Source organism: Rhinopithecus roxellana, chromosome 7, assembly GCF_007565055.1.
Source record: "Rhinopithecus roxellana isolate Shanxi Qingling chromosome 7, ASM756505v1, whole genome shotgun sequence".
In the NCBI taxonomy this organism is placed as follows: Eukaryota; Metazoa; Chordata; class Mammalia; order Primates; family Cercopithecidae; genus Rhinopithecus; species Rhinopithecus roxellana.
The window spans coordinates 73,242,981-73,263,419 of NC_044555.1; the positions used below are offsets into that span (position 1 = coordinate 73,242,981).

Here is a 20,439-nt window from a genome sequence, read left to right on the forward strand (position 1 = left end):
TCTGTGGGCAAACCAAGTCAATCGCTAAATGCAAAGTTGCAGATTGAAGGCTGCTGCGGACATGGGGCTTGAGCCCCCAAGGGTGTCCTAGACATTGGGATATTAGTTTGGACCCTGCCAGAGTTGTTTCAGGGGTTGGGGTAGGACTGCAGCTTTTCACATGGTTTTAGGTGAAAATGGGGGTTGATGTTACCTTTAAAGCCTGTTCAGCAAGGAGACCACTTTGCCAGGCTCTACTTATGATTGACAGTAAGTGAGTTATCTGTTTCCTTTCCTGTGCCCACAACTTCACTTTACTATTGTGACATCTTTCTTAGTGAAAGAGAGCAATTCTGGATGAAAGGGTAATGGATTGTTACTGAAAACTTTGTTTTGTATGCAGAAGTGAAGTGAACAGGGGAGTGGAGGTTATAAAGTGTTATTCGAGTTCTATGTGAATACCTCTGGGTTTATTGGAACCTCTGAATGTGATGCCTTTCTCTCCTGCTAAACAGTAAGTAAGGACTGGGTCTGCTTCTGCAACATGGCACAGTATCTGGCCTGAAAAAGTACTCGATTAATATTTATTAAACAAATGAATGAGGGTAAGACAATATATAGAATGATGGGATGGATGGATGGATGGATTAGTAAATGGTTCATAGTGTGCAAAAGAGGGAAGGAGGCTGGGCATCGTGGCTCATGCCTATAGCCAGTAATTTGGGAGGCTGAGGTGGGCAAATTGCTTGAGCCCAGGAGTTTGAGATGAACCTTGGCCACATAGGGTGAACCCATCTCTCCAGAAAAACTTAAAAAATTAATCAGGCATGGTGATGCATGCCTGTGGTCCTACATACTCAGGAGGCTGAGGTGGAAGGATCACTTGGGCTCAGGAGTTCAAGGCTGCAGTGAGCTATGATAGTGCCACTGAACTCTAGACTTGGCAACAGAGCAACACCCTGTCTCAAAAAAAAAAAAAAAAAAAAAAAAAGAAAGAAAGAAAGAAAGAAAGAAAGAAAAGTAAAAAGCAAAAAAGAAAAAAAAGTAGGGGCAAGGCATAAAATGAAAAAGAAATGTTCATTACATTTTTTTGAAGTTATTAAAACATACAAATAAATCAGAGTAGTCCCTTCAAAGAAAGATTAGATTAGACAACACCTCTGGTAGCAGGTCTTATGCCTGGTAAGACTTTGGATCTCCTCCTGGACAAGAACTTTCTACCCTGTTATAAACATTCAAGACAATCTCTTAAGTGCTCTAAGTGATTTAGCATCTATCCCTGTGATGTAACCTGAAGCTAACAAAACCCTCCCAGATTTCTACTTAGTTCTCCCTCTTACTTCTCTTTCTGCTTTTTCTCCTTCCCTTCCTTCTTCTTACTCTCTTTCTTCTCTTGTTCAGAATTTATCTACTTCTTTAAATGTAAGCAGGAGTGGGCTTGGTCAAAATAAAAATGTTGTAAAATCTTGATTTCGTTAGTTTGGTTGTTACCCCCTGACAATGCAGTAAGCTCAGAAATGCTAAGATTTGATGATGGAATTCGACAAAAAATTACCAGAAAATCCTGCATGTTGTACAGGAAGGGGGCTCTGAGATACTTGGAACTTTATAAGAGCATCAGAGAAACAGGCAATTGGGCAACACTGAGAAAAGGCAGAGAGATGAGGGAGAAGATGTAAAATGTCACTGATGTAATTTTGCCTAGAACCGCCCACAGCACATCGTAAAAACGAATTAGATCTCTGAAAAGAGACACATGCATGAGTGGATAAGTGAGCTCCTTAGGTCAAAATGTTAAGGAGGTCCATAGTTACTGAGGTAAGGGAAAGAAGAACCATCAGAATGGAAGAAATATTCAGAAACATGAAAGATGATTATGTGAAGGCTGTGTCTAGGTGATGAAAATTAAAAACAATAAAGGAGGAACAATGCGTCAAATGAAATACAAAGAAGCCAAAATGTCTAGGAGGCTTAGGATGCTTGAAAGGATCCTAAGAGGAGTTTCTCCAAGGGGCTGAAATGGGTATTAGAAAATATATTAGCTAATATATGCAGGAGAAGTTTACAGAGGACATTATCATAATTGAAGGGACGAGAGTGGAAGTAAATGTTTCCATTACATGTAGTTGCAAGAGTGTATCTTTAGAGATGACGATCAGATAATTCTGAAACACCAATCTTCAATTGTCATATTCCTCTACAAACCTATACTGGTGAATTACATTGAAATAGCTAAAGGACCCAAATAGCTAAAGGACCCAGGCAATTGTCAGTTGATGGTGTGCTTTAAATATATCATGTTAATATAGTGCTTGCAGTTTAAAATGTCTTCTCACATACATTTGCTCATTTAATTTCCTCAATATTCTGTGAGGCAGGCGCTAATCTCATTTCATAGTGAGAAAATTGAGCATTAGAGAGGCTGAAAGTGATATCCTAATAAGGGGAAAGAGTTGTTCTTTTTGTCAGCTAGGTCAAGGGCCATTTATGCCATTTAACTTCATATCAAATGCCCTTCTTCTTTCTCTATAATTGTGGGAAGACAAAGGTTTATCCCAAAGGGTGTGCTATAAATCAGTCCTGCAAGTCATATTTCCATGCATATCAATTTTGCCAATGTACACATTGCAAAATTATTTTTGTTCTTCCATTGTTCCATCAACAAAACACTAATGATGAGAAAAATACCTAATCCATGGGTGCTACAAGAATTAAGTAAATTAACATATGTAACCTTCCTAGAAAAGTGCTTGGCAAAAGTAAGCAGAAAATGGATATTTATCATTATAATTGTTGTTGGTGTTGTATTGTTATGACTGAAATGAAAAACAAAAGTATAGTCATGCACAGCATAATGGCATTTTGATCAATGATGGACCACATATACAATGGTAGTCCTATAAGATTATAATGGAGCTGAAAATATTCTATCACCTACTAATATTGTAGCACAACACATTACCTTTTCTATGTTTAGATATGAAAATACCATTGTGTTACAATTGCCTTCCGTATTCAGTACAGTACCATGCTGTTCAGGTTTGTAGCCTAGGATCAATAGGCTATACCATATAGCCTAGGTGAGTAGTCGACCATACCATCTAGGTTTGTGCAAGCACACTCTCTAATGTTTGCACAATGACAAAATTGCCCAATCTCACATTTCTCAGAATGTATCCCCATCATTAATCACTGCATGACTATAAACATTTTTTTGGGGAAACCAATTTTTCACGTGTGAGCCATCTCCAATCAGTAACAAAGTGTCCTGTTCGCTCCCATATGAAGGAGAGAAATGCTTGAGTGGCAAGCAGGAATGAAAGTTCAGTTCACCTACCTGTCCCATGTGCTCTCAGGCTCTCTTCCATCAGCAGCAAAGCCCTCCTCCCACCCACACACACAGAGTCATGCACGTACTCACATAAATTCACTCACAGGCATACAGACACAGGGTCATACACACACTCACACACACCTTCACTCACACATACCACCGTGTACCATGAGTCATACCTACCACCACCAAGGACACCATCCTCCTGGCAACATCGAAAAGAAAGAAGAGAGGACTTGCAGCTTGCTAGAACTATTTCTTGATAGTCACACTTGGCAATGCAGTATTTGATATGTCCTCATGGAAGCATCACCTTTGCTGTTGCTGTCTCATCCACATGGCCATAGTCATTGCTTCACAGAAGACTGGGTAAAAAAAAAAAAAGGTAAATAAATGACCACTCACAGGTTCTGAGTGGTGAGTAAATAAATGTTGGTGCTGGCTCAGGATGGCTAATGGGAACTGCTAGCAAGTTAGCTGGGGCCATTCTGAAGGGCCTGGGGAGTGTGCTGCTGGCCGCAGTAACCACTTCAGAGAAGCTTCTAACAGCAATGCCAGGAAGGGACAGATAACACTGGAGCAAATTCAGGGCATCAACTCCCAGATCCTAGCTTGGCTGCCTGTCTATTGTCCTGTTTCCTGAAAACACCAAGGAATGGAGTCATTCATTAACTCAACAAACACTTAAAGATTGCATTCTGGGTTCTGAGTGGTTTTAGGTGCTAGAAAGAGAATAATGAACAAAACCACAAGGCTTTTTGTCTTCTGGAACAGATACTTAAATTGGTGTGAGACAGATGGTACGTAATACACTAAAACAGCTGTTATTGGTTAAAATTAGGAACAATGAAGAAAATGAAAGAGGGTAATGGAACAGAAGATGACATTGGATGAGATGAGCCTCTATGAAGAAAAGGAGAGAGTAACAGGTCAACGGGTAAGTTGGGGGCAGGTACAGCTGCATAAGTTGGTGGATGCAACAAGTGAGCAGAAAATTGAGTGGTAAGAAGGAACCTACCATGAAAAATAAATGTGAGGAGTATGTATTTCTGGCAGTGCAACTAAGAACTGGCAAGGTGCTGAGATAAAGGTTCTAGAAAGGTGTGGTGTGTTCACAGCATAATGAACAGGAGGGGAGAGAGTTGTAAGAGGAAAACTCAGAGAGATAAAAGTGATGTACCATGGGGAAAAGATGGGTTTAATTACTTTAGATGGAGAGCGATGGACAGGTTAGTAGCCTCTCAATAAGAAGGCCTGATTTACAATTTTATAGGACCATTCCGGTTACCAAGTGGAAGGTGGTGTGAAGGGGTATTGTGAGAAAAGCAGAATGGCCTGGGGGCTCAGACAGGAGGTGCAAGCAGACATGGGCCAAAGCCATCAGATTCATAGCACATTTGCAAGACACAGATGAAAACTTGCTGCTGGACGAGATGCAGGGTGTGAGTAGATTATCAAGGAAAATGCTCTTCCAAAAGAAGTAAGTGATATAAATTATGGAAGATATTACAAAACCCAACCTGAACTTATTGCCAGTATCAGAACTAACAATTCTAACTTGAATGATTATCCATCCCACTACCCCCTACAAGGAGTCATTCATGAGAGACCATGAGTCTAAAACATCACTATTGAATAGGAAAAAGCCTGAGGTCTTTCTCAAAAAGGGTACTTATCCCAGACACGTTTCATATCCTGCTTTGCTAAAATTGCCTCTTTGTTTAAAATTATAAAATCATGTTTTGAACAAATAAACAAAATTGAAAATTCATATGCAATAACTCTATTGACATGGGAAAATAAAGTGTTTGTGTGAACATGATTCACTCACACTGCCTCTTCAGATATGAACAAATCATTTTGTAGCATTGGTTTAATTCCATCTTTCTCTCCATATTGTAAAGATTATCTTTCCAACTTCACTTCAGAATAATGGTTTATTATTATTGTAAATTGTAGCTCTTCTCCCCTTTTTTCTTAGTCATTATATAGTAGCTGATTATCTCACTTTCTGTAGGGGTTGAGGTCCCCATTTTTATTTCCAATTTGTGATTTCCGGCTCCGCATTTTATAATATTATATTTTGTGCACTTGGCTATTGCAAAATGATTTCCTATTGTCTCTTTTGGGGGCATAGATTTGTAGCAATTTAGCCTTTTTTATCCGTTCTTCCCAGAAGGCAGTTTGCTGACATTTATGGAGTTTGAACTGTTACAGAGAGTGATATGTGCTTTGCATAAGGACATTTCTATCATTGTTCTTGAAGTTAATGCTATGTGGGCTCCAGTGGCCATGCTGAAATGGAGTGTGAGGTATGAATCATTTCATTTTGATTTTTTCAGTGTATCAGAAAAGGACAAGGATATATTGCTATGTTGCTGATGGTACCAGAAATTCTTATCTGATGATGATGATGATGATGATGATGATGATGATAATGTCCTAATTATGTTCTGCGTTCAGAGACAGGGGAAGCTTTTGGGTGACTATCATTAATTTTCTAGCACTGGCAGAGACTATCAAATGGAATAAGGAAGGGCAGCCTCAGAGGAAGGAAGTAAGGCCCTCCTGCAATCATATGAGGTTGTCAGGAATGAGTCACCCCTCTAACTCTTATATTGAGCCTCTTGATAGGGGCTATGAAAATAGAAGGAGGTACTCAATGTCTACTCTGTCATTCTCCTTCCTCCCTGGCAAACTGCTTTCCCAAATACCAGATAGGAAAAGGTCCAAAAACAGCAGCAAGATTCAGGACTATTGTTGCACAGGAAATGTGGTTCTTGGATCGATAGAAATATCTGGAGACTCTGAAAAAGGCCAAATGCTTTACTTCTGATTGTTGATGCTTGAGAGCAAACTGTGTGCAGTCCTTTTGAAGTCAACAGTTTATCAGGGCATTGCAGATACACACTTCTTGGGCCTTCGCGTATACACTCATTGAGAGGCAATTTGATGTTATATCTTTGTCTTCTCTAGAGAAACGTATTACAGAGATGTCGATTTGGTTAGTGTTTTTATAATTTTGCAAATGAATTATTGCACATTGCATCTACTGTCACTCATAAAAGCCCACACAATATTCCTTGAATTTTAATTTGAGAAATAGCAGGAGATCAGGGGAAGGAAAAGATTCACCCCTAGGAATAAATGTGTATGTTTTCTCTTCTCAGCAAAAAGTATACCTATGTAGGTAAATAATGAAGAGAGAATTATACACCTTTTAAGAGTCATGTTTTTGTTGTTGGTGGTGGTGGTCTCACTCCGTTACCCAGGCTGAAGTGCAGTGGCACAATCTCAGCTCACTGCAACCTCCACCTCCCGGATTCAAGCGATTCTCCTGCCTCAGTCTTCCAAATAACTGGGATTACAGGCACATGCCAACACACCTGGCTAATATTTTGTATTTTAGTAGAGACAGGGTTTCACCATGTTGCCCAGGCTGATCTCAAACTCCTGAGCTCAGGCAATCCGCCCATCTCTGCTTCCCAAACTGTTAGGATTATAGGCATGAGCCACCACTACTGGCCAAGTCATGTTTTCAACCCATATGAGTTCATAGGTAAAGGATATATATATATATATATTTAGCCATCCACAAATGTTGACCTAAATTTTCAACCCAAGCTTCCCAAACTACTCAATATGAACACTCAGGAGTACCAAATTCTTCAGGGTTTTCTGATGGACTTTGTCTTCATGTATTCTTTATGTTTTATGTTGTGCCTTGTCTTCATTCGAGTGTTGCTTCACAATCTTTTGGTTTTCAGCTGATACAAACATCAAATGAGTGAGAAGGACAGTCTTTTGTTGGGACTGTTCATGCCTTGTCTCTTTGAGAATCTCAAGTGTCCTCTGGTGTCCAGAAGCCATTTTCTCAGTTATGTTTCTCAGGACACAATTCTGAGACATAAGGAGGCCTAACTGCCAAACTCCTCTTTGGGCTTCCTGCCATGGACTGTATTTCATTTCTAGATAATACAGCAAAAAGAGAGAGCCATCCATACAGTACAGTACATCCATACAGTACAGTATCAAGGACTCACTGGACCTATGAAGAAAAAGGATACAAAAGGATACAAAAGGAAAAACATAAATAAATGCAAAAACTATATTCTGAACGATTTGGTTCAGTGGATAACAATAATTAAAAGGTGAGCTCACTTGATGAATTTGGGGGAACAACCAAAAGATCATCAAAATTGTAGATGACTCAGAAATAGATTAAAAACAGACCTAACAGGTCACAGAATCTGAATTTCTCCTCTCCAACTTCTAAACATGCCTCATGATTTTCTTACCCACCAAATCTTTCTCCTGATCATAGACAACTCTTACCCAGACTGTCAACATATATAAAACTGGTTAAAATGATGAGAGGTCTTCAAATTTATTCAGAGTAAATGCTGCTTTAAAAATGGTCATGCAGCATTGAAATATGATCATGTTGAAAAAACATACTTTGACTGAAGTGAGACTATATAACCTGTCTGATTTGGGTACAAACCAGTCTTATTTCTTCCATCTTGGTCACAATGACAATGATAATATTATTATTTTGCGGATTTTCTCGACATCTTCCAGATACACAGTTGGATGATTATTTGATGTATTTATTTTTCTGAGTAGCTGATTTTAAGTCAACTCTTGTTCTTGCTACATGAAACTAAGAGCTTTCCTTTCACAGTCACATACCACACGCTCTGGGCTAACCAGCATGCAGGGTCACAGTCATGTCAAAGAAGCATCCTAAATCCAATCGTGTCTTAATTTTAGAAAGTGGAAAAGATCAAAATAGCCCATGTAGAAGAATAGTGTATTAGTCTGTTTTCACGCTGCTGATAAGGACATACTCGAGACTGGGAAGTAAAAGAGGTTTAATTGGACTTACAGTTCCAAGTGGCTGGGGAGGCCTCAGAATCATGGTGGGAGGCAAAAGGGACTTCTTTTTTTTTTTTTTTTTTTTTTTTTATTATACTTTAAGTTCTAGGGTACATGTGCATAACGTGCAGGTTTGTTACATATGTATACTTATGCCATGTTGGTGTGCTGCACCCATCAACTCGTCAGCACCCATCAATTCGTCATTTATATCATGTATAACTCCCCAATGCACTCCCTTCCCCCTCCCCCCTCCCCATGATAGGCCCTAGTGTGTGATGTTCCCCTTCCCGAGTCCAAGTGATCTCATTGTTCAGTTCCCACCTATGAGTGAGAACATGCGGTGTTTGGTTTTCTGTTCTTGTGATAGTTTGCTAAGAATGATGGTTTCCAGCTGCATCCATGTCCCTACAAAGGACGCAAACTCATCCTTTTTTATGGCTGCATAGTATTCCATGGTGTATATGTGCCACATTTATTAAAAGGCACTTCTTACATGGTGGTGGCAAGAGAAAATGAGGAAGATGTAAAAGCAGAAACCCCTGATAAAACCATCAGATCTTATGAGACTTATTCACTACCACAAGAACAATATGGGGGAAACCGCCCCCGTGATTCAAATTATCTCCCACCAGGTCCATCCCACAACATGTGGGAATTATGGGAGTACAATTCAGGATGAGATTTCGGTGGGGACAAAGAGCCAAATCATATAAAATAGGTAGGTACATCATGGACCCTGCATAAAAAAGAGTATTATACAGATTTTAAGAGTCATGTATTTAACCCATTAAAGTTCATGAGTAAATGATCAAAAATATAATATTGACACATAAAGGCTATTGCACCATCTATAAATTAAGTTTTTAGAGATATACATATCTTTAAGGACAGATTGATAGACAGATAGATATATATATATATATAGATAGACCTATATATGCCCCTTGTTATACGCTCTCATGTTTATCTGCCACCACACATAGAAAGAGAGACACAGAGAGAAGATGAAGAAGAAGGTGAGAGAAGAGGAGGTATGGGAGGAGGAAGAGAAAGAGAAGGGCGAAGGAGGTGATAATTTTTAAAAAGCTGCAAATGCAACGCAAAAAAAAAAAAAAAAAAAAAAAAAAAAAAAAAAAAAAAAAAAAAAAAAAAAAAAAAAAAAAAGATAGCACCAGCACCTACAGAAAACAAACACCCACTTTAATTTTTCCCAGTGGTGGAATTGATTGTTCTGGGACCTGAGTAAAAGAGCAGGGATGTCTCTGTCTATTCTCTCTCTCGAGTCAGTCAGTGTGATGCTGTGTTTGTGTTTGAATGAGGAAAGACCTGCACTCTAGTAATGACCTAGCAGCTAGCTTGGAGGACCCTGGACATATTTGTCCAGTTCTACTCAATCCTCCCCTAAAGTACCTGTGGTATTATATTAGTTCGTTTTCATGCTGCTGATAAAGATATACCTGAGACTGGGAAGAAAAAGAGGTTTAATTGGACTTATAGTTCCACAAGGCTGGGGAGGCCTCAGAATCAGGGTGAGAAGCAAAAGGCACTTCTTACATGGCAGTGGCAAGAGAAAAATGAGGAGAAGCAAAAGCAGAAACCTGGATCTCACATCAGATCTCATGAGACTTATTCACTATCATGAGAATAGCAAGGGAAAGACTGGCCCCCATGATTCAATTACCTCCCCCTGGGTTCCTCCCACAACACATGAGAATTCTGAGAGATACAATTCAAGTTGAGATTTGAGTGGAGATACAGCCAAACCATATCATTCCACTCCTAGCCCCTCCAAAACCTCACATTTCAAAACAAATCATACCTTCCCAACAAGCCCCACAAAGTCTTAACTCATTTCAGCATTAACCAAAAAGTCCACAGTCCAAAGTCTCTTCTGAGACAAGGCAAGTCCCTTCTGCCAATAAGCCTGTAAAATCAAAAGTCAGCTAGTTACTTCTTAGATACAGTGGGGGCACAGGTATTGGGTAAATACAGCCATTTCAAATGGGGACAATTGGCCAAAACAAAGGGGTTACAATGCCCATGCAAGTCCAAAATCCAGCGGGGCAGTCAAATTTTAAAGCTCCAAAATGATCTCCTTTGACTCCAGGTCTCACATCCAGGTCATGCTGATGCAAAACGTGGGTTCCCATGGTCTTGGGCGGCTCTGTCTCTGTGACTTTGCAGGTTTCAGCCTTCCTCCTGGCTTTCATGGGCTGGCGTTGAGTGTCTGTGGCTTTTCCAGGCCCACAGTCAGTGGATCTACCATGATGGGGTCTGGAGGATGATGGCCCTCTTCTTACAGCTCCACTAGGCAGTGCCCCAGTAGGAACTCTGTGTGGGGGCTCCGACCTAACATTTCCCTTCCACACTACCCTAGCAGAGGTTCTCCATGAGGGCCCTACCCTTGCAGCAAACATTTACCTGGGCATCCAGGCGTTTCCATACATCTTCTGAAATCTAGGTGAAGGTTTCAAAACCTCAATTCTTAACTTCTGTGCACCTGCAGGCACAACACCATGTGGAAGCTGCCAAGGCTTGGAGCTTCCACCCTCTGAAGTCACAGCCCAAGCTGTATGTTGGCTCCTTTCAGCCACAGCTGGAGTGGCTGGGACACAGGGCACCAAGTCCCTAGGCTGCACACAACACAGGGATCCTGGGCCTGGCCCACAAAATCACTTTTTCTTCCTGGGCTAGAGATAACTAGATGAAGCCAGTACCTGTAATAAACATATTCTTTGTAATACTTTTTCTTATGTCTTAGTGACATAAAACTAGACATTTAATGGTACCTAGGCAAACAGTTGAATAAACAACTAGCAATTAGTAGGAAAACTGGCTGAACATAGAAAGTTTAGTAACCATTCTAGTCAACTCTGTGTTCTTATTTTTTTAGGATTGTTGACTAGGTACTGTGGATACAGTAACTAGAGTTACCTGGGTAAGAGTTAAATACAGAATCCTCCAAAAAACTAGAATAACTAGTTGAAGACAAGAAGTATAACATTGCATTCTCCTCAACATTTCTCATTTCTTGTTGGAATAACGAGTTAGTTCTGTCAATGCGTAGTAGTACCTAGGTTATTACAAAGCAAGAAGTAAGAAGAGATGTCTAGAATAGGATAAGTATTTGACACCAGGATGGTGAAAAAAACAACAACAGTGTTTTCAAATAGAAACTCTTATTTTCTGTGTGATGAATGAGTTAGAATTAGTACTGGAGATACCTCTGTGAGATGTGGATTTCATTTTGGGGGAGGGGTACATACTCAACAGATGAACTGCTGGGTCATATGGTAGAACTATTTTGATTTTCCAAGGAACCATTATACTGTTTTCATAATGTACCAATAACATTTCTGTCTTGTAAAGGTCCCCTTTTCTGCACACCCTAAAAGGGTTTCCTTTTCTCCACACCTTTGCCATCATTACTTTTTATCTCTTGACTTTTTGATAATACCTGTCGTAACAGGTGTGAGGTGATAGTTCACTGTGGTTTTCATTTGCGTTCTCTGATTATTAACGATGTTGAGCACATTTCCATAAACCTATCGGCCAGTTGTGGGTTTTCTTTCAAGAAATGTCTATTCAAGTCCTTTACCTATTTGTAAACCAGACTACTTTTTTTTTTTTTTTGCTATTGAGCTGTCTGAGTTCTTTATATATTTTGGATATTAACTCGTTATTAGATATATGGTTCACAAATAGTTTCTCCCAAACCACAGCCTGCTTTTTCATTTTGTTGATTGTTGGCTGTGCAGAAGCTTTTAGTTTCCAGCCTGCGCACTTGCCCTACATATTTCAGCTTCCTAGACCCCCACAGTGTGTGAATGTGTGAGCCAATTGCTTAACGCATATCATATATATAATATTCATAAATAAATACCATACAATAGTAAATAGATGTTTATGACATATATTACACACACACACACACACACACACACAAATATCCTATTGGCTTAGTTTCTCCTTCTCTGAGGAACCCAGCTTGATACAGACCCAGCTGAGCGAGTGTGTTTGCTGATCTTCACCGCCTGAAGCCAGTGCTTTAAACCATGAGAATGAAACATTGAGGGGCACCATGTGAACGCTGGGAGAAGGAAGTGAAATGGAAAAGTTCTTTGATCGCATCCAAGAAGTGAATGGTCCTCAAGGTGCAGCAGAGGAATTTGTAGGAGAGAGGGATGATTGATGGACAGCTTTTTTTTTTTTTTTTTTTTTTTTTTTTTCTTGAGGCAGAGTTTTGTTCTTGTTGCCCAGGCTGCAGTGCAATGGCGCTATCTCGGCTCACTGCAACCTCCGCCTCCCGAGTTCAAGCGATTCTCCTGCCTCAGCCTCCAGAGTAGCTGGGATTATAGGCATGTGCCACCACGCCTGACTAATTTTGTGTTTTCAGTAGAGATGGGGTTTCTCCAGGTTGGTCAGGCTGGTCTCAAACTCCCGAACTCAGGTGATCCGCCTGCCTCGGTCTCCCAAAGTGCTGGGATTACAGGCGTGAGCCACTGTGCCTGGTCAATTGACGTCTTTATATAGCCCCAAACCCGTCCCAGTTAACATGGAGGGATTTTAGGTAGGTGACACAGAAACTGGGTAATGATGGCAGCTGTGGAGAAACAGAATGTACCACTGAGTGGGGGGTCCGGGGGAAACATGTGGCAGAAATATCCTCCCGTGCCACGTGATCTGCCAAAATTGAACATGGGGCATTTAGCAGGGGTGCCATGTCGGTTTGGGAACTATCCTTAGGGGCGCTAACCCAAATCTCCCTTTCTCCAACCAGCGCACCCTGCCTTCCTCATCAGATGTCACTCCCCTGCCACCTTCCTCAGTCAGGTCGCGATGGCGCTTTGTGACGTCGAAGGCCTCCCTTCCCGCCCAGGGCTACCATTGGCTGGGGAGTGGGGTGTTGACCAATCACAGCTCAGGGACGTGGTCGCCTCATTGTCCCGAGACCGCGGGAGGGGTATATACGGGGACCCCAGGCGGCCTGCGGTTGACCGTTGGGAGGCGTTGAGCGGTGGAAGATGAGTCCGAAGCCGAGAGACTCGGGATCCCCGGCCAAGACCAAGGAGACCCAAAAGAGGAAGTCCTCTCCTCAGCAGGGCTCCAGCAGCCCGAAGAAGAAGGTGAGGGACCCACCCAAGCTCCTCCTCAGCTTCTCCTTGCTCCTTCCTCACCAGAATCCTCTCCCGTCCTCCCCTGGCACAGCCCCCCAACCTGGCCCACCCGCCTCTGAGGAAACGTCCCTGTTCCCAGCCTCCTCCATCCTCTTCCCTCAACCAGAGCCCTTCTGGGATCTCCCTGTTGTCCTTCCAGGCTACCGGGGCGGCCAAGAAGGGAAAAGCAGCTCATGGACGGAGAGGCGGGAAGAAACGGGCCGCCAGCAAGATGGCGGCGGCGGCGGCCCCTGAGGTGGGGAGCGGGCCAGCGGCCCCCGGCCCCAGTGACCAGCCCAGCCAGGAGCTCCCTCAGCACCAGCTGCCGGTGGAGGAGCCCGTGAGCGAGGGGAGCCAGCACGACACCCTGAGCCAGGAGACCCAGCTGGAGGAGCCACTGAGCGAGGGGGTGGCCACCGACGCCACCAGCTCCCTGAGCGGCGACTAAGTTCAGGCCCAGTCGCCAGACCTCAGAGATCTCACCAGCAGGGTGGCCCCTGGTGAAGATAATAAAATGAATGTGTTGCAAATGATCTCAGTGACTCCATGTTCTCTGATGGTGGGGAGGGAGGGAGGGGGGAAGAGGTGGGGGGTGGGGAGGGAGGGGGGAAGAGGTGGGGGGTGGGGAGAGAGGGGGGAAGAGGTGGGGGGTGGGAAGGGAGGAAGAGGTGGTGTGAGGGGGGGAAGAGGTGGTGTCAGGAGAGGGAGGGAGGGAGGAAGAGGACCACCACTTCTGACACCACCAGGGGAGGGAGGAGGAAGAGGGTGGTGTGTGGGGAGGGAGGGAGGGAGGAAGAGGTGGTGTGTGGGGAGGGAGAGAGGGAGGACAAGGTGATGTGTGGGCAGGGAGGGAGGAAAAGGGGGTGTGGGGAGGGAGGAAGAGGTGGTGTGTGGGGAGGGAGGGAGGGAGGAAGAGGTGGGGTATGGGGAGGGAGGGAGGAAGAGGAGGTGTGTGGGGAGGGAGAAAGGAAAGACGGAAGAAATAAGTGGTATGTGGGGAGGGAGGGAAGTGGGGTCCCGCGGGGTTGAGGTCAAAGGGACAGGTCACAGTTAGCCAGACAGGAGGATAAGGATTGCGTCACGGCTAAGCACCGGAAACAAATTTCCCCTTAGCAGGATGACATCTCTTCTTGTAAGGTTTGTTTCTTCATGCAATCTTGCTAGCACATACACCAAGTACCAAGAACTGGATTCTACCTACTTAGGTATCATTGTTAAAATACCTTTTCGTTTATAGAAATCGATGCAAGAATCCTCTGCATCATCTTTCCTTTCAGCATCCCCTCCCTACAATCTAATTAAGAAGAAAAATTGAAAGTAGAGCAAAATCTATCCACTTGAAAAAAGCCTTTTTATCTTTGCAACTGAGGAGACAAAAAGTACATTTCATATTTCCACACATTGGAAATACACAGGTCTTTTCTATATATAGTAGGAATTTACTATATATGAATATATGTAAATTTTTATATAAATAAAATATACAACTATATTTACTATAGACAAATATATAGTTTATATATTTACATGTAAAATAAATACAGATATAAAATATGGAATATATATTTATATATAAAATTATAAATAAGTATAAATATATGTAAATATAGATTATATATGTACTCATTAGAAATACACAACTTTTTTCTATATATAGTAGAACCTGCTATGTATATTTATATATTAATATATCTATTCTTGTTTTTATAGTTATAGATTACATATAAAACTATATTCTATATATATTTATATAAAACATATATTAAACATATTTATATTTATAAATAACATATAAATATAGATATCAAATCTGTATATGTATTTATAAATATAAATACATGAAAATAGATATCTAAATATAAATATATACAAAATATATATTCTATATGTGATCATTTATTTTAGAAGGTAAGGTGTTGTGATTGTTGAAGTATCGTTCACAGATAAAAAGAGAAAGGAAATTATCTTTTTAAGAAAATTAAAGTACAAAATTATCACGATTCAATTCCCAGTTGTCAATAATTACAATGAGAGAATAATATAGAACTTGCTATATATAGAAAAGACGTGTATTTCTAATGTGTATATATGTAATGTGCATTTACATATATAATTATATAAATGCACAGGTCTTTTCTATATATAGTAGAATTTTATGTAGTTGAATTTACAATATATGTAGAAAAGACCTGTGTATTTCTATATCTATATTTAGAAAAGCCCTGTGTATTTCTGTGTATATATATAATTTATGTTTATTTATAGATAAATATATAATCTCTATATATTTATATATCTATTTATATGTATTTACATTTATATAGAGATCTATTTCACATATAGATTATCTATATAAATACTTATATTCTATATAAATATATAAAATATGTAAAAATATTTATATTTCTATATAAGATATAAATAATATATAAATATGTAATGCATAAAGATAAATATATCATATAAAATATATCTTCTATATGTGATCACTTATTTTAGAAGGTAAGGTGTTATGATTGTTGAAGCATGGTTCACAGGCAAAAGGAGAAAGGAAATTATTGTAAGAAGAATAAAGTACAAAATTATGATTTAATTTCCAGTTATTAATAATTACACCTACAGAATAATTCATGCCATTTAATCTTACAATGAATAACACGTTAAACTTTTACATGATTATGAAAATATGAATTTCCATATAATAAGTGTTTGAGATGTAAAGCTCTGACTTTATAGGCCATTTTCACTTGTTACATAGATTGTTCTTATAGCTTTAAAGATGCTAAAATTAATGGTGGCTTAGAAGAGATGGTAGCATCATTTGAGAAACAGATGAGTTCTGTTTCATCCTTTCCTTGGTGTGGTCAGGGCTTCACTTCATTACCTTAGGAAGGGATTTCAGAGCTATGCATGTTGAACTTGTAGCTGCCTCCTACGGAATCCTACGAAACCTAGGCCACAGAAACAGGGCGTTGCCCCATGTCCTGAACGCCATTATTTTGTGGTATATTTGTTTTGTATTTCTTAAATGGAAATACCATATAAGGATGAGCATACTTGGTATAACTCAAAGCCTGTTTATTTGCAAGGCTGTATTGACCCTGAACAATAAATATTTGTATGTTATGAATGGGAAACAAGTCAGAATGAAAAGCTCCTGCTGTCTTTTAGGAAAGCCTATTGGCTGTGGTTGTATATATCTTTCCAAAGGGAAATTGGTGAACTTTCGCTATCGTTTTTTCCATAATGACAGCATAAAACTAAAATAAAGTGAAACTTGTCAGTGGTCACTTTTGGGGTTGGTGTATATTAGGGAGCACTTTTGCAGTGTGTTTCAAAATTAGATTCAAGGATTAATTTCATGCACCTTATTTTAATACCATATTTCCATTCAAGCTCTGCATGTCACAACAGTCTGTGATGATTCTTTTGGCACTGAAAAAATTATCCATGGCTCTTAAACCGTGTTTCTTTCATCATTTCATGGCAGTAGGAGCTTCAAGTGCTGTTTGTTGGGAACCCATCCTGACTAGCTCTTTCACTGGGGTTTCATGTTTTACTGTGATGTTTGGCAGACTTGTGTTTCAGACATTTTCAGATTTGGAAAGTTACTATGATTTTGAAATTATAAATGCAAAAATGTCACTGAATTTACTTTCACCAACTTTTAAGTCATTATAGACAATAAGTGGTTTAATCAGAAATCAGGCCAGGTGAGGTGGGTCATGCCTGTAATCCCAGCACTTTGGGAGGCCGATGTGGGCAGATCACTTGAGTTCGGGAGTTCGAAACCAGCCTGCCCAACATGGTGAAACACCATCTCTACTAAAAATACAAAAAATAGCCAGGCATGGCGGTGTGTGCCTGTAATCCCAGTTACTTGGGAGGCTGAGGCAGAAGAATTGCTTGAGCCCTGGAGGTGGAGGTTGCAGTGAGCCAAGACTGCAAGATTGCACCACTGCACTCCAGCCTGGGTGACAGAGCAAGACTCCATCTCAAGAAAAAAAAAAAAAGAAAAAAAATCAGTAATTTAAGTAATCTTTTAATTTGTTGGAGCAGTCATAAATACTACATCTTCATTTAAGTCTTTCTTGATTCTACATGTTAAATACACAGTTAAATTAGTTAATAAGAGTGTTAAATATTTTCCCTCCTTCTCCAACTACCCACAAGCTCAGGCTTAAAATAAACAATGGAATGAGTAAAGACCCGAAATAATATAACTGCAAGGGTGCAGTTTACTTTTATAATAAAATAATAGATATCAAAGCTTCCTGACATTTTAGGCAAATCTTCCTGTGTCCCTAAAGGGAGGATCCCCTTGGCAACAGTCATGAACAATGGGTGATGAACAATGGGTGATCTGCAGATCCTCAGCTGTCAAAGACAGTTGGTGGGAGAATTTGAAAACACCTTGGACATATTAAAGAGCTCAGCATGAGATGATGTCTACATACATATGTCTCTGTCTCATTAGACCACAGGAAACAGGACACATGGCAGGAAGGCTCACGTCGATTCCCCTTGACCATGCAGCTTCCTCTGCTCCTGACTCCTGAGAACTTTCTGACCCATTGGTCATTCCCAGCTTCAGATCCCCACGCGTACAGATTGTCTTTGGCCCCACGTCAGTGACACACGGGACACAGAATTGTTCTCAAAAACACTCTGGAATTGAAAAATGACAGGAGAAGCTCAACGCGATGGCTGGGTACCAGAGGGAAGGCCTTCTGCTGTTTTGAACACTGATGCTAAGCTCTAGAATAACTGCAGCTGCAGCCCACTGGACCTGGGCATGTGTCAGGCAGGGTGTGAAATGCTCCCCATGCACGTCCTCATTTCTCCCTTACATTACCTCTGTGGATTAATCGGGGGTCTGGAGAGACACCACCAGCGGGTGGTCAGCAGAGATAGATGAGAGGGGATTTATTAGGGGAATTAGGGGTGAAAAGTCTCAGGGCAGGCTATCTGCAAGATGGAGCCCCTGGGATGCCAGGAGTGTGACTCAGCCCACACCCAGAAACCTCAGAACCAGGGAAGTGGATGGTGTAACTCTCAGTATAAAGAGAGCCTGAAGTTCTGATGTCCAAGGGCAGGAAAAGAGGAGTCCCAGCTCCAAGAGGTAAGGGAGGAAAGTGCCTTTCCTCTGCCCTGTTTCCTCTATCTGGGCCCTCAGTGAATTGGATGGGGCCTCTCTCTATTGAGGGCATCTTCCCCACTCTGTCCACCAGCCTACACCAATCTTCATGGGAATATCTGCACAGTTCACCTAGAAACAATGCTTTACCAGTTCCTGATGTATTCCTTAAGGCAGTCACATTGACACCTGAAATTAACCATCACACCCTGTAAAATGGGTAGTGTCCCCACTGGACAAATGAGACAGACAGTTTGGGTACCTTTCTTATACTGCTTATAGGTTATAGAGCCAGGATTAAAACTCAAGTCTGCAAAGATCAAATTCTAAACTCCACCCTCTTAAGGACTGCTGCTCAACGCTGTGGAAGCAGCACCGTATTAGACACTGTACGAGGACTGAAGAGGCATTCGAGACACATCCCCTGTTTTAGGGACCACCTCCTAGCTTGCATTCATGACAGGAGTCATGTTTCTGTGACTCTCCTATAGACCCCAGAACCAAGTGTGAATTGGCAAGCTTTAGGTGTGCGTAAGCTCTGCAGAAATCCTAAGAAAGAGCAAGATAATTATAGGCTTAATTCACACAGGGAAGTTTTTATGAAAACAGCTTTCAGTCAATTCCTGAAAGAAAATATTTTCACTGGCAGAAAAATGTTCTGCTGGAGAATAACTAGTTGAAGGGCTTTGGCAGCAAGAGGCCCTGGACACATGTTCATGGAAGTGGGGAAAAAAGACACAGAATAGAAACAGAATTGGGGACCCTTCAGGGAGAGGGTAAGGAAAAGTGCTAGCCCAGCAAGCTGATATGTAATTTTGAATCTTAACTAGATTGAGAATTTGGATGCAACTCAAAACTAGATAAGAGTAATTGCACTAAAAAAAAATGGCAAGGAGCAGGGTAAAATAAAATACAAATTCATTAATAATGAATTAAATTATTCATTCAACAAACATTTATTGGGCACCTACCATGGTCCAGGGAGAGGGCTAGATGCTAATCAAAAAACAATAATCACTGCCATGTCTGAGCAATGCCTATGAGTCATCTTTAGAATGGTGCTGGAAGATAGATGGGGCTGTCTTATTCCATCCTGAGTTTACAAAAGATGACCCTGAGGACCAGCCAGGCTAAGTAACCTGTTCCAGATCACCTAGTACTTGAACCGAAGCTTGTCTGACTCCAAACCCACACTTTCTCTGATACACCATGCAGCCAGAAAAGGGCAGTGAAGTACTGAGGTTTGCTAAGGTGTTAAGCATATGGAATAAGATAATCAGGAGTATTTTTAAACTTGTGGTAAAACACACACAACACGACCTACACACTCTTAACAAATATTGAGGTGCATGGTACAGCATTGTGAACTATATGCCCATTGTGCTACAGTGGATGCTTACAACTTTCCAGGATGGTTAATATTGCCAACTTGATTGGATCGAAGGATGTAAAGTGTTGTTCCTGGGTGTGTCTGTGAGCGTGTTGCCAACGGAGATTAACATTTGAATCAGTGCATTGGGAGAGGCAGGCCCACCCTCGCTCTGGGTGGGCACCATCCAGTCAGCTGCCAGCGTGGCTACAATAAAGCAGGAGGGAGAAACCGACTTGCTGAGTCTTCCGGCCTCCATGTTCCTCCTGTGCTGGAAGCTTCCTTGAACATCAGACTCCAAGTTCTTCGGTTTTTGGAGTCTTGGACTTACACCAGTGTTTCGCCAGGGGATCTCTGGCCTTTGGCCACAGACTGAAGGCTGTGCTGTGGACTTCCCTACTTTTGAGGTTTTAGGACTTTGACTGGCTTCCTGGCTCCTCAGCTTGCAGATGGGTTATCATGGGGCTTTACCTTGTGATCCTGTGAGTCAATGTTCCTTAGTAAACTCCCTTCATATATGCATCTATCCTATTAGTCCTGTCCCTTTAGAGAACCCTAATACACTTTCTCGTCTTGTATGACT

The 20,439-nt window shown here is 41.2% G+C and overlaps 2 protein-coding genes across 2 annotated transcripts in view; one reads left to right on the top strand and one right to left on the bottom strand.

Annotated features, from left to right (window-relative positions):
- Positions 1-3,578: 3,578 nt before the first annotated feature.
- PNPLA4 (patatin like phospholipase domain containing 4) overlaps positions 3,579-20,439 on the bottom strand; it is a 98,899-nt gene continuing 82,038 nt past the window's right edge. Inside the window, exon 7 of the mRNA XM_030934696.1 lies at positions 3,579-3,678. Within this exon, the coding sequence (XP_030790556.1) occupies positions 3,661-3,678 (18 nt within the window). The 3' untranslated portion in view covers positions 3,579-3,660. The remainder of the gene's footprint in view (positions 3,679-20,439) is intronic.
- LOC115898769 (testis-specific basic protein Y 1-like) lies at positions 12,919-13,820 on the top strand. The gene is made up of 2 exons (XM_030934697.1): positions 12,919-13,320; positions 13,511-13,820. The coding sequence occupies exons 1-2, from the start codon at positions 13,219-13,221 to the stop codon at positions 13,796-13,798; spliced, it is 390 nt and encodes a 129-aa protein (XP_030790557.1). The 5' UTR covers positions 12,919-13,218; the 3' UTR covers positions 13,799-13,820.

Excerpts from the sequence above, each read along its gene's own strand:
- LOC115898769 (XM_030934697.1), top strand. The coding sequence starts at position 13,219 with ATGAGTCCGAAGCCGAGAGACTCGGGATCCCCGGCCAAGACCAAGGAG. Across the intron at positions 13,321-13,510 it reads CCAGCAGCCCGAAGAAGAAG|GCTACCGGGGCGGCCAAGAA; the intron begins GTGAGGGACCCA and ends TTGTCCTTCCAG.